We start from the raw sequence: 15002 nt of genomic DNA, 5'->3' as shown, positions 1-15002 counted from the left end.
GGAATAGACATTGTTAAATATAAGGCTCATTCTTATCGGTGAGCATCATCATCTGCAGCTTCATGGGGTCGGTGTAAAATGTCCGAAATTCTCCAGACCGCTAATTGGTCTTCAGCGAAATTTTTAAAGGCATTTTATTTTAGTAACTACCAGAATTGTGTATTGAGTTCATGGTAGTAAGATTTTAACATATTAAATTCAAGATGTAATGAATTGCTTTAAGCCGGTTTGTTTTTGATTTGTATCTCTTTTCTGCATAATATTGGTCAACAAATGCAATATTGTTGTTATGTTTAGATGATGCTTAAGTATATGAAGCAAAGTAATATAGACTGTATTTGGAATCTGAAGGAAATAAAAAGTAGTTGGTTATATTTATGTTGTCTTCACTTTAAACATGCTTGTATATGAGAGCCGTAGGCCATCGGAAATAATGAAACCTGCATCCAAGCATTTTGCGCTGGATGGAGGTACATTATTGGAGAATTGCCGGAGGCCGAAATATACAAGCACCCACCCTCATACTCCCACTCTGTTTTTATTGATAAATATTTACTAGGAGTTTTGTGTAACAATACTTACACAATGATACAGTTGAAATAAGGATTAACATATGCTTTTTATAATAATGTAATATACATATGTTATCATTTGGGTATTTTCTAAGAAGCCAGGCAACATAAATTGCTTATAAACTATGAGATTTGCATGTAGATCTCGAGCTTATTTGTATGTTTTGTCATGTGGTGTAAGTCATTTTTTTACTTTGAAAGTGCGACTATTTTGCGGGCCACTAGAGTGATATGCTTGTATATTAATTTGGCCTCTGGCCATTCTCCGATAATGCCCCTCCATCCAGCACAAAATGCTTGGATGTTGATACAAGGATGTGAGCTTGTAAAGAGGTCCCCATACCTGACAGGTTGGGTTTACTCCACATACTTGAACTTAACCCACACAGCACAAGATCAAACACACATGAAAAATATCTTTTAGAGTACAAAAAAGCTGGAAATTGCAGCTTTAATTTAACACATTTCACATCTCACATGAAACAATAGTTAGAAAGGTAGGTATAGTGGGACACACTCTGGGTCCTGACATAACACAGAATAAGGCAAGGAAGAGCCTCATACAACTTCAAAATACACAGAGAGGTCTTCTGCTTTTTGGGAGTGGCCTCTGAATATCCAATGCTTGCTTAATGAATGTAGCCTGCTTTCTAATTAATGTTTTTTGTTAAATAAAAATGACTGCATTAACCATTAACTAATCTGGATGAAAGTTTAGTTATAGCAAGATTGAAAAGTAACTTATCTAAGCATTCAATTTTGGCTAGTCATATCAAGGTCAAGGTTAATGATAATAAGAAAAGAAACTTGAACAAAACATAAATGGAGACTTGTTTTGGAATGCGTTTTAGGCCGGTTGGGGCAAGGTCAGTGTCACTGTTGATCAAAGAAGAAAAACACAATTCACTCACTCCACTCAATAAAGTTTGTATGGGTAATGGTGTTAAATGGAAATCATATGTTTAGGTAGCTTACATGCAAACCTACAATGTAGCTTGCGTTTAAAATAGTCCAGTAAAGTAAATTTTAAATTCACTTAAATACTAAAAATAGGAAAATTGTTTTCGCTGAATAACTCGAGTTTGGATTACATATGTTGTTCTTTTCTGTATGGTTGTGCCATCATTTCTGAAAAAATAAATACTTCATTCACAGATCAGTTTTATGCACACGTTGTTGTACTGGCCTTATTGTGACCCCACTCTTGTTTTGTAGATGAAAATGGTAGACCAAAAAAACGTCCCGTGGACGCCTAGGGAAGGACGTTTTGGGCCAGTTAGAGACTACACGAAGAACATCCCTCCCCGCCACCTTGCAGTCATTATGGTTATAGTCAGTACAAAAATTTGTTGTTTAACCTTTTTTCTGCTCAGAAGCAAAATGAAAATCGCAATATGCAACCAGCATAAAACCATAACAGTCTGCAAGTAACTCGCAGTCAGTTAAGGTTTCAAGCCTTTTGCTGCTCATCAGTAAATTTGTGCTGGAAATAAAGCCTTTAAAACTTCACAATTTATCATAAGTTATTTTAGATGGTGATTGCATACTAATACACATGAGTTTTGGGTCTGGGCTTTGTTTTGGTGAAGTAAATTTTAACAGGTAGTACAACCTACAATATGTACACCTTTTTTTTAGCTCAACTGACAACAACCTGCTCATGGTGAAGTTTGTGAAAACCTTTTGTCAGTTATTTGTCCTGTGTTGTCTGTTAATCTTAGTATGTCATCTTTCTACATTGTGAACATTAGAGGTCACATCTATTACCCAATCCTCGTATAATTTGGTCAGAACATTTGTAACTATGAAATCTTTGCCTAGCTTAAAACTGGGTCAATTGGTCAATTTAAAGAGAAACCTTGCGCACCCTCTATTAGTAGCAGATTTTTATGCTCCCGGATCGAAAGATCGGGGGTATATTGTTTTTGGCCAGTCTGTCATTGTATGTGTGTGTCCCAAACTTTAACCAAAACTTTTTCTTTGGTCATAACTAAGATAGCAACTTGATATTTGGCATGCATGTGTATCTCATGGAGCTGCACATTTTGAGTGGTGAAAGGTCAAGGTCTTTCTTCAAGGTCAAAAAAACAAATTCAAAAACTTTTACCAAAACTTTAACCTTCTTCATAAATTTTGCAATATTGAAGTTAGCAACTTGATATTTGGCATGCACAAACACATCTCTTGTTTTAATCATTATAAAACATGCATAAAACATTTGTCTAAAATTAATAAAATATCATTTGAGTTTGAATATGGTTCCAGCCTGTTGAAAAATAAAGCAGCCAGTGGGTCAGAGCTCGAGATAAGGGTCGTATTTTCGTAATTACGAATTATTTTCAAGTCCGTTACGTATTTATTTTAAAATTTTGTCGTACAATTAAGAATAACAAAATCAAGTAACGAATATTATTTTTACATCGGTTCTTATTGATTTTTATTGAGTTCTTTTCGCGTATTTAAGATCTTTGCGGTGCTTATATAGAATGGTTATCGAGTTTGTTTAACAAATCGCATTTTTTCCAGCAAAAGCGGCGTTTACAGTCTATTTGTCAAAAAATAATGGCGGCGCCCAAGAGCGTCCTAAAAAACTGCAAAGCGTCCAAAAACACGCTTTTAACATATTGTATGCAAAGTGAGCCGAAGTTAAATGTTTAGAAAGACATTATAGAAAAGATTTTATACGATGTTGTATGTTCAGTTGCCGACACAGTCGGAAAAGCTAAACAAAAACGCGACACGACGGGTCCAAACTTAAACACACAAAAAACATTGAACGAGTGGAAGGGACAAGTCCAGTGGCTAATCGTTAAAAAGATTGAAGGGGAGACCCATTTTAATTGTGAAATATGTAAAAATTCATTTAAGGCATGCAATCTTAGCACAGTGTGGGCATATGAAGGTATTTGAAAAATAAAATTGTATAATACTGAAAAGACACTGTTGAACTCGTATAAATAAAGTTGCTAGTATGTTTATTTTGATATTTTTGCATGAAAATAACCATTATTTTTAGGTCATTTAGAAAAAATAAGAATTATTTCCCAAAACTTAGTAGTAACGTTAAGAATAAAATTTCAGAGTTAAGAATTATTTTTGAAAATCTGGTAGTAATATAAATATTTCACAAAACCTTATCTAGAGCTCTTCAGTGGATGATACAATTTTCCCTATACTCTGCAATTTTGACTGAATTCTGATTTATTTACACTCTATAATGCTACATACTTTCAATGAGTAGATTTATGGTAAGAATCTGTTGTTTCAATGTTTCTGAAATTTATCCTCCAGTGTAAATTGAGACACGCATTCAATTTATCCTAAATATCTATAATTTATGTTGTTTATTGAACAGCCATTTTATTCCTTCAGTATCAAAGCTATTGCTTTCATACTTGCACCACTTACTAACTATCATAAGGGGACTGTGCAGGCAAAGTTATGTAACTCTGACTGGCATTTTGACAGAATTATGTGCCCTTTTTATACTTAGAAAATTGAAAATTTGGTTAAGTTTTGTGTTTAGGTCCACTTTTTTCCTAAAGTATCAAAGCTATTGCTTTCATACTTGCAACACTTACTAACTATCGTAAGGGGACTGTGCAGGCAAAGTTATGTAACTCTGACTGGCATTTTGACGGAATTATGGGCCCTTTATACTTGAAAATTTGGTTTAGTTTTGTGTTTTGGTTCACTTTACCCCTAAAGTATCATAGATATTGCTTTCATACTTGGAACATTCGCAAACTATCATAAGGGGACAGTAAAGGACAAGTTGCATAACTCTGTTTGTCATTTTTACGGAATAATGGCCTTTTTTTGACTTAGTAACTTTAAATATATGTTTACATTTTGTGTTTAGATTCACTTTACCTTCTTCTTCTAAAGTATCAAGGCTATTGCTTTTAAACTTCAAATACTTTCATGCTATCATGAGGCTTCTGTACCTGGCAACTTGAATTTTACCTTGACCTTTGAATGACCTTGACTCTCAATGTCAAATTATTAAATTTTGCTAAAATTGCCATAACTTCTTTATTTATGATTAAATTCAATTGATACTTGGACAAAACAACTCTTACCAGACACACCACAATAGACTCCACCCAAACCATCCCCCCCCCGAATCCCCCCCCCGAATCCCCCCCCCCCCCCCCCCCCCCCGAATCCCCCCTCAATCCCCCCACCCATTATTTTTTTATTATTTAAAGATCATCCAATCAATGACCACCACACCCTCACACTATACCCCGCCCACCCCAAAAAAATAATTTTTATGCCCCTGGTAGGGTGGCATATAGCAGTTGAACTGTCCGTCAGTATGTCAGTCAGTCTGTCCGTCCGTCCGAAAAAAAACTTTAACATTGGCCATCACTTTTAAAGATAGCAACTTGATTTTTTGCATGCATGTGTATCTCATGGAGCTGCACATTATGAGTGGTGAAAGGTCAAGGTAAAGGTCATCCTTCAAGGTCAAATGTCAAATTTATGGGTCTCTCTGTCCGAAAACTTGAACATTGGCCATAACTTTTTCAATATTGAAGATAGCAACTTGATATTTGGCATGCATGTGGTTCTCATGGAGTTGAACATTTTGAGTGGTGAAAGGTGAAGGTCAAGGTCATCCTTCAAGGTCAAATGTCAAATATATGGCATTTGTCCGTCCGAAAAACTTGAACATTGGCCATATTTTTTTTCATATTGAAGATAGCAACTGGATATTTGGCATGCATGTGTATCTCATGAAGCTTCACATTTCGAGTGGCGGAAGTTCAAGGTCAATGTACTTCAAGGTAAAAAAATAATAAAAACATTTCAAAGCGGCATTCTCATGAAGCTGCACATTTTGAGTGGTGGAAGTTCAAGGCCAAGGTCAACCTTCAAGGTCGAGGTCATCCTTCAAAATCAAAGGAAAAAAAATATCATCAAAGCGGCGTTCTCATGAAGCTGCACATTTTGAGTGGTGGAAGTTCAAGGTCAAGGTCATTCTTCAAGGTCAAGGTCATTCTTCAAGGTCACAGGTAAAAAAAATAATTCAAAGCGGCGTTATCATGAAGCTGCGCATTTTGAGAAGTGGAAGTTCAAGGTAAAGATCATCCTTCAAGGTAAAAAAAAAAAAAAAAAAATGAAAGTGGCTTTCTCATGAAGCTGCACATTTTGAGTGGTGGGAGTTCAAGGTCAAGGTCATCCTTCAAGGTCAAGGTCATCCTTCAAAGTCAATGGTCAATTTTAGAAAAAAAAAATCAATGTTGCATTCTCATGAAGCTGCACATTTTGAGTGGTTTAAGGTCAAGGTCAAGGTCATTCTTCAAGGTAAAGGTCATCCTTCAAGGTCAAAGGTAAAAAAAATAATAATTTCAAAGCAGCGTTATCATGAAGCTTCACATTTTGAGTGGTGGAAGTTCAAGGTCAAGGTCATCCTTCAAGGTCAAGGTCATCCTTCAAGCTCAAAGGTCAAAAAATATATTTTAAAGCGGCGTTCTCAAAAAACTGCACATTTTGAGTGGTGGAAGGTCAAGGTCATCCTTAAAGGTCAAAGGTAAAAAAAACCATTTTTTCCAAAGCGGCTCAATAGGGGCATTGTGTTTCTGACAAATACATCTCTTGTTTTTTTTTTCAAACATGGTTAAAAAACACAAATATTTATTTTTATTATTTTATTTTTGAAATACTGTCCAACCATCCCACCCAAGAATCCCTCCCCCCCCCCCAAAAAAAAAAATAAATATTTTTTTTGCATTTTTGAAAGATAATGTAATAAATGACCACACCCACACACTATACACCCTCTCCACTCCACCCCTCCCTCCTTTGTGATTGAAATTGAGATAGGTCCCTTAAAAAGAAAAATAGATGAGTGGTCTGCTCCCGCTAGGCGGTGCTCTTGTTTCTTTTTTCAAATGTCTGCCACCTTTAAATAATGCCATATGCAACAGGTGTGCATTGCAATCTAAAATTCTATTTGTCTAACTACATTGGCAAAAGAAGAGGTAAGCCTGATGTTGTTCAGTGACAACTCAAGATGCTCCATAACTCTTGTGGGGTGTTTCGCATTGGTTGCTATTGATGTGAACATAAGGCGTAAATCTGCCTTCATTGCTATGACTACAACTTGTGAATAATCTGGCAGTTGCTGTATTTTTCTCCAATCTTCCTGCAACTTCGTCAAAGCACTTGTTGTAATGATATCTTAGCCCAGTTCAAAAATCGTTTTGACCTGTTAAAAAAATGGTCGACAGGGGTTGGGTATGTTTTCCTTGTATGGCTATAGTAAATCCTTAAAATCACCGTAGAAGTCATATTTTTAATCAAATCTTGGTCAGAAACATGTTCTTATGGTATCTTGGTCAAGTTTGAAACAGGGTCATGTGAGGTAAAAAAACCCTCACTAATTCGAATTAAAGAAGAAAGAACACTAGAAGTCACACTCAACTCAAATCTTGTTGAAACTTGGTCAAAAAAATTGTTCTTTTGTTATAGTTGCCAAGTTTAAATGTATAGACATGCCTAGGACCTCAATATTTATTTCAGTTTTTTCCTGATTTTGTGAAGTCAGTCATTGAAATTCAGATTTAAATCTACAAGCAAGTCGGGCTAGTACTATGGGAATTTGAACAAGCCCGAGTCAGATTTTACTAGCTTAAAACATTTTTGTTAAAAATGCAGATAAACATAACATAAAACATCCAAAGAAGTATTCATTTATTCAATCTTTAGAATACAATACAAATCTCTTATTAATTTCATCACCATCCAAGTTAGCTTCCTCGTTATCTGAGCCAGCCTCTTTCGGATCCTGAAATAAGAAGAAATTAATTTCACACACGGATTTCAATCAAATCACAATTATAAATATATACATAAAGTTTAGGTAAAAAATTAGCAGAAATGTATCCCATCTATCCATGTGAAAGAGAGAGCAAACCTAGTGAACCACCAGAAAATATATAAGCAATTAAGTGCCAGGTTATTCTACAAAAAGCCAGTTGACAAATGCGTCAATCACAGTTACCTCAGATAAGCATTCCTCAACGACGTACTTGAATGACAACTGTTCAGCCATCATTCTATACATAGATGGTGACGTCACTACGTTATTGTCACCTCTATTCTTAGACGCATCACATTCCCCTGGTTTGGGGAATTATGCTTCCGCCAAAATGGTTCTGCATAGGAATGAAAAAGTTAATAATGAAAGAAAAACCGTTCTTTATTGTGTGTTTAAAACGTAATGTTGTTTAAAGAAATGTTATTTAACTATGTTTAAATGTGATTTTTAATCTCTATTCAGACTGATAGCGATTATTAGAAGTATGATTACCTGACCTTTCGCTTTTCACTTGTAAAAGAAGTGCTACCCACAATTCCTTTCGCGTTAGTACACAGGTCAGTAAGACCGGTGTGTACAAAATGGTTCGGCCATTACTCTCTGTGTCCCAAATGCAACGCAAAACATTTATTGTACATAATAGCAATCCGGGAACCACAAAACCATGCGCTTTATGCGCAGTGATTGCCCAGCACGTGTGCACAGTGTGTTAAAACATAAGCGGTTGTTGATTTAAGCGGCTCAAAACTGTGTTTACAAATATTGAAAATGAAAGTGGAACTCGTTTTCTGTTTAATGAATTGTACAAGCACGTCGGGCTTGTAATATTGGATTTCCTACAAGCCCGAAAGAAAAAATACTAGTTTTTTGCTGTCGGGCTAGTGCGAATTTCGACGACTGTGAAGTGGCCCTGTCCCCTCACTTTGTCAAAATGAGTCACAAACGTTTCAAAATTGTGAAAAAAAATGAGTTGCAAACTTTAAAAATTGTGAAAAACTAGTTGCTAACGTGTACAAATTGTGAAAATGAGTTGTTAAAGTATTACTTATAATGGTTAAAGCATGTTTAATCGTATTTTCATTGTCTTGACACTTAAAAAAATAACCACTCACAGTTAGATCAACACTATTCTCACTTGTAAAGTCTATCTAAAACCATAGAAAAGCCTAACCGCAGCTAGCCCTTGCAAAAAATTAATCCACTTTAATACCAAAACACACTTTAACAAACATCAAACTGTGTTTCTGAGTTTTTCTGAGTGGAAGTTGGATTTTGCAAATAAAAACGAGTTTTATGTGAGCTAAACTGTGCTTAACTGAGTTTAAAGTGTTTTTTTTTAGAGTGGATGTGTGTTAAAGTGATTTTTTTTCTGTCACGAGTTTGTTTTGTATGTGTCAAAAGTGAGTCTTTTTATTTATGAGTTGGTTTATGTGTGTTTAAGTGTGTCATTTTGTTTCATAAGCGATTCTTTTACAACAGGAGTTGGTCTTTTTTAAACAGAAGTGGGTTTAAGCAAGTTTAAGTTGGTCTTTTTATAAATGATTTGAGATCCATAACAATATAAAGAAGTGAAACTTCAGCTGCTGGAGCAGTATTGAATTTTCATTAAAACAATTAATTGGTCCTTTATTTAAGGCAAGTGACCGATTGCCCAAACAGTACAAAACAGCACTATACATCCAATACAAACCAACATAAACACAAAATATGAATAAAGCTAGGGTCACCGCCTTGGAACGGTCAATGCAAAGCATTGTGGGTTTAAACCTGGTTATAGAGCGCTCAACCTCACACTTGGCCCAGCAATATTCATAATACATTTAAGTGTAAATAAAATTTAACGTCATAGCATTGTAACTCAAATTAAACAATAATAAAAGGGAATTAAAACGCATTCAATTTAATTACTATTTATTTACTCAATTGCATTGAAGATACAAGAGTAACAGAGTTACAACTTTTTGACGAACGATCAAATAAAACTATTAACAATTGTCAACTACATTCCTTCTTTATAGAAAAAGATTTGAGATTATAGCATCATGGAGTTACTATCTCAGATAATCATCGCGCAAATACAGGAAGAAGCAGCAATAATGAGTGTAAAAATTCCATATTACATAGCTTGGTTGTTTATGTGTCTGCTAAAAAAAAAAAAAAAAAAAAAATTAAATCAAACAAGAAACGCCAGAATCAGAGAGAAAAAATAGGCTTAAAGACTCACTGTAACACACTTTTCAATAAGTTGGCCTTTTGTTTATTAATATAGCACAACAAAGAAACAATAACTCTTCAAGTAGGTCTTTGTTTCATGTTCATAGCCATATATTATCAAGGTGAATTGTAAATGGGCTTTTTACAGCTTGCCATTGCATCTGTTATACATTTGCGGGCTCCCCATAATATTAAGGAAATATTGGATGGAAATTGCTCTTTCAGAAAACAACAGGTTCACAAATGGACAACAAGTATCACTGCCAAATACTATAAAAATGTTCAAATTTAGTTTATACCGGACAATGAACGTGTTTTTCTTTCACTTTGAATCAATAAATAAATATTTAATATATCATAAGAACAATCGCCATACATGCCATACGTCCCGATCTCCGCGGGACAGTCCCGCTTTTGGGCCCTTTGTCCCGCCGTCCCGCCATGAGACGATTTGTCCCGACATTCGTAAAAAACGATGTAAGGTGTATAGGTTCCCAATAAAATTTGCTATTCAAGCTCTGTTTCGCTAACACTTAACACCACTAATCCCTTTATTGCCCCCAATTAGCAATCCGATTCTACTTATCGTGTGTACCAGTGTTGTATATGACACCTTATCAGCGATTTATCGGCTAATTATTGATTTTATCAGGCATTCACACCATGGTCGTCTTCAAGATAGTGGTCGCTTATTGCTATCGATAGTTTTATTATAATGAAATAAATGTTGAAAATGTGTTTATTTTGTATTTGTTTGAAACGGTTTACAAAACAATTGTTTTGTAAAATTAACGCTACGTCATAAATGAGTCTTTTACATTCAATGTTTAGTTCCAATATAGCGGGATATTTCGAATGTACAATATACCAAAATCGCAACAAACAGTCCAATAAGTGATACCCATCCTGTCTAGTGTAATTGTAATAAAAACAACGAGGTGTTATGCATGACAGTTTGACCCTACTCCAATTAAGTTAAAAACAATGAGGTCATATGCATGACAGTTTGACCCTACTCCAAAAGCCGCGACAATTGACAAGTAACAAACTGCGCATGGACACATGCTTAAAACAACATCGCAACAAACAGTAAAAGTGGTACCCATCTTGTCTTGTGTTATTGTAATAAAAACAGCGTGTTGTTATTCATGACAGTTTGACACTACCCCAATACAGCGCCTGACAATTCACAATTCAGTTTAATCTGTGTATATAAGAAGAAAACAAAATACGGAAATGTGTACGCCCGCGCATTCCGTGTGTAACTGATGTAACTGTTCGGTAGATAGTGTACTGTAACCCGTACTTTCAGTCAACTGGATAGCCTCCCCTGCGTCAATGTTTGCCATTGAAATTAATATAATGAGTATTGTTGTCGTAATGTTCTAGATTTTGTACTCTTAAACAGATGAATATTATCTTCGTTGTTTGCTATTGTCTTATTTAATAAAACTGTTATTGTTATGTTTTAGATTTCATGCTTCATATCAGATGTTTTATGTCTTGAATAAAAGTATCAAGAGTTTTTGTTAGTACTATTCAATGTACTGACTATAGTAAAGGTGGAATGATAGATAATTTTAGGTGTCCTGCTTTTTGGTCAAATGTCCCGACAATTTTTTATGGAATGTCCCGCTTTGGACCTAAAAAATTATGGCATGTATGACAATCGCACATCTTTAAAAATGCGAATACTTCCAGTTAATTTATGTCCTTTGGAGAATTCAATAGACTTACAGAATGATTTTTATTTTTTGTCGGGGGAGGCCTGACACTGATTCTAAAATAAATAAAACTATAGACTTGTTGCCACATGGTGCTGAATCACATTTTTAGGCCTAGATGGAGCACTCTTATAGATCTGATCAATGTTTATGATCCAAAATTTATTTAATTAGGGGGGGGGGGCTAATCTCTTATCTGATCACATACTGTGTCGGCCATAATCATCTTAAGTTATACCCACTGATAGTGTATTTTGTTCTTCATTTTTACGAAAAGATTAGGTGCATGCGCTGATATGCATTTTTTCTGCATTTTCATTTTTTTAACCTTATTTTTCTGTATATGTTTCATTTAAGGAGTGCAATACAAAAAAAAGTGTTTCTTCTGAAGACAATTGAATCTTTTTATGCAAGAAGCATATTTTTTAATGAAGTGCATTTTTTGTGCATATTAGGGATTTGCATTATAAATCTTTATGTTCAAGTGTATTTTTTAGTGCATCTTCATAAAAAAGAGCAACACTAATACTATAGCAAATAATTTCCACAAATTAACAATACTTACCTGTAAGTTGATGTTTGGTTGGAATTCTATGTAGTCATATTACTATTGAAGGGATCAAATGATATGTGCAATGACCATATCATAATTCGTCAGTATTTAACGCTGAAATTGCAAGCAAGATTTGTCCTATTGAAGGATCAAACATATTCTATTCCTCAAAAGAGGGTGGGCCATGAGAGGCAAACATGAGGTGGGCATTTGATCCCTTCAATAGTAATATGACTACACAGAATTCCAACCAAACATCAACTTACAGGTAAGTATTGTTTGGTTGTGGAAATTCTATTACGCCATACTATTTCCGGAATCAAATGAGATTTCAACGCAAAACCAAACCTTGCTTGCAGGATAACAATTTGAGGCAAAACACCAATTTTTTGCTAAACAAACCTCAACACTCAGGGTCTTCCCCAGGTCATTTAAGCGCCCCTTGCCGGGGCGCTTGAGTTTCGAAATCAGAGTACCCGGGGCGCTTGAAATTTTCCGATCAGTGTATTCTTCAGTAAAAGAAAGTGGATATTGTCCAAAAAAATCAAGGTTTCCCTATCAGTGTATCAATATTCCCTGTTTTAAAAGAGCACTCGGTACCTACTTTCACAAGTAATCGCCATAAACACCACATGGGGTAATGGATAATCCACTGATAAGAGAATAGCATGACGCGCGTATCGATTATTCTAGCCACATTACACAGTCATTTAAATGCTGACAAGGATGTATCTGGTAACTTTCCAGTCGTCAAACTGTGAAGTTCATCGTCCAATCGGTTACGCGAATGCTTATGAGGGCGGGGTTAACTATCGACCATTTTTTTTGATTGACGTCGGTCATGAAGTGAGAGTTTATCCCAGCTTGATTAGCAAGTAGTTGTACCATTTGAGTAATATAAAACCGGTAATTAGTACAGTACAGAACATTAAAGACGGTTTCGGGCATCATCATCACACCTTTTTACTGTAAACAAGTGTTACCTGTGACTCATAATTATTACGAGAAATTAATTGCAAGTGGTAAACAATTAATTATTATGCGGTTACAATTATGTGATAACAATTTATTTAATTCCAGTACATGTATATTTCAACATGTCCATTTATAGAACTGATTCACCTCGTTTTTCCGACATTTATTCGACACGTTATAATGCGCTTTAACAAATTTTCGTTGAATTAATTACGCACACTTGTAAATGTTTCGTCCGATAATCGATAGTTGAGAAGACTGATGATGGCAACCGGCCGTGATCCTCGTGGACAACGTGAATTTCATGCATAATTCCGTCAAAACATTTATTTGACTCGTAAAGTGTGTAAACTAATTATTGTTGAATTTATAACGCAACGGTTAATATTTGTTGAAATCTCAAATGGAAATAATTAAATTTGTAATCCGAAACCCATTACCGTAAGTCGATGTTAACGCGTTTTAAATCCGAAACACACTTCCGAATGTAAATGTTACCGCAACGTTAAATATTTTTGCTTCAAATTAGCAGTGCAAATTTATTTTGTGTCGAATCTTTTTGTCAATTAAAAAGAGCGCGAAAATTATGCAGCATGTACAACGTCGCGTCTATTGCATACAAATGGCATGTATTGAGCGTTTTAACAAGCACACAACAGGTCAGGGGATTGACGCATATTCAGAGGCAATATTTCATAAAATCTATAAATAGTCACTTAAAAAATGGCAAGGTTTGTGTTAAAGAAATAATTGAAAGCTTTTATCGTAAATATTTACCAGAAAGAGATTGATAAAAACGGAATAAACGGGATTATCGGGTAATAAATAGAAACTTGAAAAATAGTAAGTATACAGTAATAGAGTCGGGTTGAAACGGATGTATTGGGGAATCGTTCGAGTCGGGATTTTACTATCTGTGCGGAAAAGTTTTAAAACAATTAAACAATATAAAAAATATATTTTTAAATGACTGGGGGATTTTTTTAAAGAGTCATAGCGCACCAAATGACGTCTTTCGACGCTGTTTTTCTTTTAGTTATAACGCACCACAGAACATGAATTGACACGTTAAATTTAAAAGAAAATCAACGTCGGGAGGGGACACCCATCCCGAACCCACCCCTGGGGCGCCTGAACAAATTCCTGGGGAAGGCACTGACACTGTAATGTAGCGTCTTGAAAAGAACAGCTGCTTTCTTTTTCCAATGGCTTTTCATAGAATCTAGCAAATGTCATATCTGTTGACCAACCAGCGATTTTTATAATCTCAGGAATTGGAAGGCCACTTTGTTTCGCTTTGGAAGTTACAGCACACCGCGCACTATGGGCTTTAAACTTGTCAACTTCAATGCCAGAACTTTTCATCACACATTTAATCCATCTACTCACAGTAGTAGAGGCTATAGCCTTATGAGGATAAATGTAACTTATTAACAATTTCTTTTAACTATTGCACAGTGAACTTGTGCGTTTAATATATTCAGTCAGAGTACTATATACACAAACATCATTGTCTGGCACATATTTACACAATCTAAGGATTGGATTAACTTTTCCTCTCCTTGTTTGTTTTAACAACCCACTATAGAACAATACATACGAGTCATTGTTTTTAACAATGTTTTCCAATGTCAATAATGAAATTGAATGGCTTCAACTTGCTTGAGTCAAAACAATAAGCATAACAAGTTTGTAAGATAACATTTTCAATGATAAATCATTTACTGGTGTTAGTGTTTTGAGATAACACAGAACTTTAGATACATCCCAAGTTTCTTGATATTTTGGATTGGCAGGTCTTAAATTATAAACACCAGTGAGGAATCGAACTACTAAAGGATGACATCCAACTGAATAACCATCCTGTTTTTCACACAAATTAGACAAAGCACTTCTAGCTGTGTTTAGTGTTTCATATCTCTGTCCAGATTCATATAATTCTGTAAGAAATTCAATACAATATTCTATAGGGCTTTGACATGGATCAATTTTCCTTTTATTGCAGAAGTAAACCCATCTGTTAATGTACGTGGAATACTGCTTCTGTGTAGTTTTTCTCCATGATGCCATGATGATGTCAATAAACTGGCTTGATATGATGATGTCAATAAACTGGCTTGATAGGTTTCGCTTTT

The 15002-nt window shown here is 35.1% G+C and overlaps 1 protein-coding gene across 1 annotated transcript in view; it reads left to right on the top strand.

The window, feature by feature from the left end:
• Positions 1–15002, top strand: part of LOC127878715 (uncharacterized) — a 102229-nt gene that overhangs the window by 15463 nt on the left and 71764 nt on the right. The window contains exon 2 of the mRNA XM_052425247.1: positions 1788–1904. Within this exon, the coding sequence (XP_052281207.1) occupies positions 1788–1904 (117 nt within the window). The remainder of the gene's footprint in view (positions 1–1787; positions 1905–15002) is intronic.

Source organism: Dreissena polymorpha, chromosome 4 (genome assembly GCF_020536995.1).
Source record: "Dreissena polymorpha isolate Duluth1 chromosome 4, UMN_Dpol_1.0, whole genome shotgun sequence".
Lineage (NCBI taxonomy): Eukaryota > Metazoa > Mollusca > Bivalvia > Myida > Dreissenidae > Dreissena > Dreissena polymorpha.
The sequence above is the reverse complement of the archived record's forward strand: the minus strand, read 5'-3'. Positions and strand labels throughout refer to the sequence as shown.